This window comes from Orbicella faveolata, unplaced genomic scaffold, assembly GCF_042242905.1.
Source record: "Orbicella faveolata isolate gen_17 unplaced genomic scaffold, um_ofav_v1 contig_2, whole genome shotgun sequence".
NCBI classification, from domain to species: domain Eukaryota; kingdom Metazoa; phylum Cnidaria; class Anthozoa; order Scleractinia; family Merulinidae; genus Orbicella; species Orbicella faveolata.
This window is the reverse complement of record NW_028301547.1, coordinates 22,632,501-22,637,500: the sequence shown is the minus strand read 5'-3', so window position 1 is coordinate 22,637,500 and position 5,000 is coordinate 22,632,501. Positions and strand designations below refer to the sequence as shown.

The 5,000-nt window shown below is 37.2% G+C and overlaps 1 protein-coding gene across 2 annotated transcripts in view; it reads left to right on the top strand.

Moving 5' to 3' along the window:
- LOC110054911 (uncharacterized) overlaps positions 1 to 5,000 on the top strand; it is a 15,004-nt gene that overhangs the window by 2,475 nt on the left and 7,529 nt on the right. The window contains exons 2-6 of one of the 2 annotated variants that reach the window (XM_089290359.1): positions 548 to 858; positions 1,538 to 1,685; positions 2,743 to 3,114; positions 3,937 to 4,245; positions 4,789 to 5,000. The exon at positions 4,789 to 5,000 is cut by the window's right edge and continues 65 nt beyond it. In XM_089290359.1, coding sequence (XP_089146485.1) covers positions 548 to 858; positions 1,538 to 1,685; positions 2,743 to 3,114; positions 3,937 to 4,245; positions 4,789 to 5,000 — 1,352 coding nt within the window. Of the gene's footprint in view, positions 1 to 547; positions 859 to 1,537; positions 1,686 to 2,742; positions 3,115 to 3,936; positions 4,246 to 4,668 lie in introns of both variants that reach the window. The other variant, XM_089290358.1, reaches the window with a different exon arrangement.

The window sequence follows — 5,000 nt, the reverse complement described above, 5'->3', positions numbered from 1 at the left end:
TGCTTCAAGGTAGTGGGATTTCTCCCTTAACTTAACTATGACTTCAATACTATTTAAAAAGTATTGGACCATTATTAAATTATATGCTCTTACTAACCCAGTGCAAGGGCCTTACCGGAGAATATTGGCCCATGCCAAGATCGTGGCAGTATGGGCCAAGTGCAGTGATGTCGGTATAGAAATTAACAACGGAGGGACAATATTCTCCAGTACAGCTCAAGCAAGCTAGGTTAGTAAGTTGTTTTGATTATATAGCACTTGGGCCATGCTTGCTTTGAATTTGCTGGCTTTTGAAAACAAAAAAATATCGAGCTTGTGGCTGTTTCCACAAAATGGTAAATATGGCAAAATCCTGAACAAGAAAGAACCACGAGAATGTTTGGATTTACCACAAGACTTAAACTACAGCTGCTTCAACTTCTATTTTGTCATTACCAGTGTATGTTCCAGATGCAATATATTTTACTACTATCATCATGTTATTTCTTAAGAACACTTTTACTCCACTTTCTTAATCCAGTAATCCTATATATTTATTTTGTTACAGGTTGTTCAAATGATCTTGGAATGGAGAGTAGAAAAATAAAAAAGTCCCAGCTTAGCTCCAATACAAATGACAAAGGTTGGGATGCTGACGAAGGCAGACTACGCAATTCAAAGGCGTGGTGTAGTAAGAATGAAGATCCTGCATCTGAGTACTTTCAGATCGACTTGTTAAGGGTCAGACATGTCTCAGCCATTGCTACTCAAGGGGTGGAACATTGGAAAATTGATTATTATGTTAAGACATACATGATAAAGTACAGTTATGATGGTTCAACCTGGTTCTACTATGAATCAGAAAATGGTGCTGATGTGGTAAGTGATAGCGTATCATTGGAATATTTTAATTGCCAACATTTCACTGCTTTACTTGTTCCCTTTATGCTGTTGTTCTGATCCAACTTGTCAAGTTGTCATCTTGATTCTGGCAGGTGATTGACTGTTACTCAATTCTCTTGTAAGTCGTGTTAATTGAGTCAGTGCTATTATCTAGTGCTCTTTTCAGGTTTTCCTTCCCCTTTAAGGTTTTGAAGACACAGTTTATTCATTCTCGTAAATGTATCTGCCGAGGCCATGAGGCTCATCTACCCAGAGCTGATTGCTTTATTTACAGTGTTTAAGGTGCTACCCACTTGCCATCCTACTGCCGGAATCAGTAACAAATTATGACCCTACAATGTGAATACTTCTGAATGGGAACTGACAAACAGAGGCTGTGCTAAGATAAGTTCAGCTCATCTGAGGGCCTTTTTCTTAGATCAGGAGCTCAACCCCAACCTAATCAGGAATCAATGTGATTGAATTGGGAGGGGCAATTGTTTTGGTGTTGCAATTCATAAATTGAGGAGTATTCTATACATTTGAGGAAATTTTGTGTATATAATTCAATATTATAGATATTTTGCTTAAAACGTACCACATGTTTACTAATAAATTTAATTATTTATTGCTGAAGGTATGTCTCTTTTTTCACTTTGTAAATCTATACATTCAGACATTTACTGGAAACCGCGATACTGACACTGTAAAAAAGAACCTCTTTAGAGATACGTTTGTAGCAAGGTACCTCAGAATATGCCCCAAGACATACCACAGGGATATGTGCCTCCGAGTTGAGGTGTATGGATGCAGTGATCAAGACGGTCAGTAGCAGAATCAACTATATTTTATTTTTTAATTAAGAGGTTTTCTGCTGAACATTTGAGCAAAAAGGGAAAGAATATCTAAAGTAACCCCCCCCCCCCCCCCAAAAAAAAACCCTCACAGTGCCCATGGTAATATTTTGAATACAGGTGAGAAGAACTTATCAAGACTTGAGCTCTCAAGCTGATTGTGAGAGAAAATTGTATTTGAAGTCATCATATTTTACGTTACAACTTAAAAAAAGTTTGATGAATACTTGGGACTTTAATTGCAGGGTTACTTACAGATACATCAGATAGTCATGTGAATTAACATATTAAGATGAAATCATCAACATGTAGTAATAAAAATGTTACATAACTGTGCTATGAGTAGATTTTTAATACCAGTATATAATCTTTGCACTTATTGCTTGGATGTTGTGCAGAATCCATCTAAGTATGCATATGGCTGTGACAGTAGACAGCTTAGGTACAAAATGTTGAGCCACAAAGAGTAACCAGAAGCTTAATATGTTTATTGCTTTTGGCCCACCTTCATACCCCACCAGTGAGAAGGAAAGCTCTCATTTAAGCATTTGACGTTGAAGTCAATCACACCTCCCAAAGATTAGAGCATTAGTCTTCTGGTTGATGTACGCCTCTCAAAATCGTCCTAGTATTACTACCAGCATTTTGAGAGCAAAATCAGTTTACACCCTTGCAATTTATACTATTAATAGGAACTTCTTTAGGCCAATAAAACAGGTTATTATTAACAACTTAACAATCACAAATGATTAACACTTAATTATGCATACTCGATTCACCGATTTGGTATATGATCTAAATTCAATCTTACTTCTAACTTTTGATTTTGATTTTGAGGCTTAGGGGAATGTATTAGGCAAAAGAAATCAAATCAGGCTTGAAGAACGAATGAGTTAAATTATAGATAATTGATTTTTATCTTGCCCAGTTAGATTTTTGATATACAGCACTGAAATATTATTGGCCGATCAAAAGATGCATAGATGACAGTATTTAATTCATGAATATCAAATTAATTCATTTTCAGATGATTGTTCAAGATACATTACAAGTGCAACTGGTTCTATCACCAACCCAGGGCACCCAGTGAATTACCCTTCTAATAAGGACTGCACATGGCTTATTTCAGTTGGCAGCGGAAAACAAATTGCACTCATGTTCACAATGTTTGACGTAAAACGTGGTTCAAGTACACAGGATTGCCAGGAAGACTTTGTAGATGTGAGGAATGGCCTTACTGATATAGCACGTCAAATCGGTGGAAAATACTGTAATGGAAACAAACCAGTGTTGATAACTACACCCAGAAATATTGTGCGAATCCACTTTCACTCTGGCAGCACAGCCATAAGTGTTTCTTATAAAGGATTTCAAATTCATTACATCACTGTGACACCAGGTACAACAATAAAATTCTTATCATAATTCTTTATATCCCTTTAGCTGATGCACATGAGATGATGCATTCTACGGTGCAGTGGAAAACTCCCTGTAAGAAAGAGTGAGCCAAAGCTATACTTCTTTAACTCAATAGTTAAAAAAACAAAAGAGTGCCATAAGCAGTTGACATAATCAGAGCTGTCAGTAAGTTTTGAGTCAACTGTAGTCTTGATCTTTGCACCTGTAACAAAGTTGTTTGATTTCGGGTTTTTGTTTCAACTATAGTCCAGTTCACCAGTATCAATTCATCAAGGATCCATTAAACGTGGGTACTCAGCTTTAGCAGGTGTTAGGTGTTAGAGTAACGAGAATTTGCATTTCTATAATCAATGAAAATAAATGAGTGCTTTCTGTTTCTTTTTCTCACAGTGAATTTTTGAAAAGAAAGCAAAAAAACTTTCCTTCTTGTTTCTCTCAAGGTACGGAAACACTTGTGAAAAATGATGTGGGCTAACTCAAAAAAGCTGTGAGAACACCTGCCTGTAGCTTGTAATCTCACATTATTCTTGTTTTCCTAAAATAGGTTTCTATTTAACAATTAGGTTAAGGATCATGAGATTTCTTTGAGGTGATAGTCTATGAGGCGGAAGGCAACTGTCCACCATGCTTACTTGCAGGGAGGTCGTGTGGCAAGCCTTGAAACACTATATTCACCACCTTAAATGGTGAATACTGTAAAATGTTACAGGCCAAGCTTCCCAACCAATCAGAATGTCTGATTCTTATATTCACCTCTAAAATTTGCACTAAATGTTATATTTTTATTGTTTCCATCTGAAAGGGTCAGATGATGTGCTTGCTGGCAAAGGCTGTGATGGAGATACACTAGCACTTGATTGTTCAAGCTCTGCTTATACAATCAACATTCTCCATGCCACATATGGCTCTTATCCTTACAGTTGTGGCCAACAATATACATCGATAAAATGTCCAGTGTTGGATGTTAAGAGTGACATTGTAACAAAGTGCCAGGACTACAAGGAATGTCGCATTTCTTTGAGTGGGTCTCTTTTTGGTTACAGTTGCCCCAATAACATTGCAAGAGGTCAACTGGAAGTCTTCTATCAGTGTACTAGTAGGAACATAAAAAGTAAGTTTTCTTTGTCTGTATTCCTAAATAACCCTGTTAGGTTTATGTTTTTAACTGGTGTTGTATGGGTGCACCCTTAAACGCTTGCTGTTTTCTAACAGCTGTAAGTTTTAGAACTTCAAAATCAAAGTGTCATTAATCAGCACAAAGCCAAACCATGTCATTCTGAACAAGTAAAAGTAATATTGAAACCATCGGGCTGGCACTAAGCATTATGTAGTATAAAGGATTTAGATTTAACACCTAGTAAGAAAGCACGCACATAAATGTTTTTTCCTTTAACTTAATTTTTAAACTGTCTTCTAGTTATAGTATAATTTTTGTGGCACAAACCCTGCATTCTTTTTACTTGCATTTGTAGCTAGGTAGACAACTTATTTTATCTGGTAATTTTTTCAATAAAATCTCTTTTAAAATCTCTAGCACCAGCACCAACAACACCAACAACACCATCAACACCACTATCAACACAAGGGAGCACTGAAGCACCATCCACTGATTCCCCCACCACCATTAATAGTCAGCCCTCAAACTCATTCACAGATGAAACAGCAGGTTCAACTTTAATCCCCTCGATCGAGCCCTTCACCACAAAACCAAGCACATCACTTACACCAGTAGTCTTTACTGTTGGCACTGATGTTCCACCACTTACGACTCCTGGAGGCTCTGGTAAGTCAGCTGTGCCATCAGTGGGTGGGAGAGAGGCTCAGACAGGAACAGGAATGCCGACAGGAACTATGGTTGGAGTTATT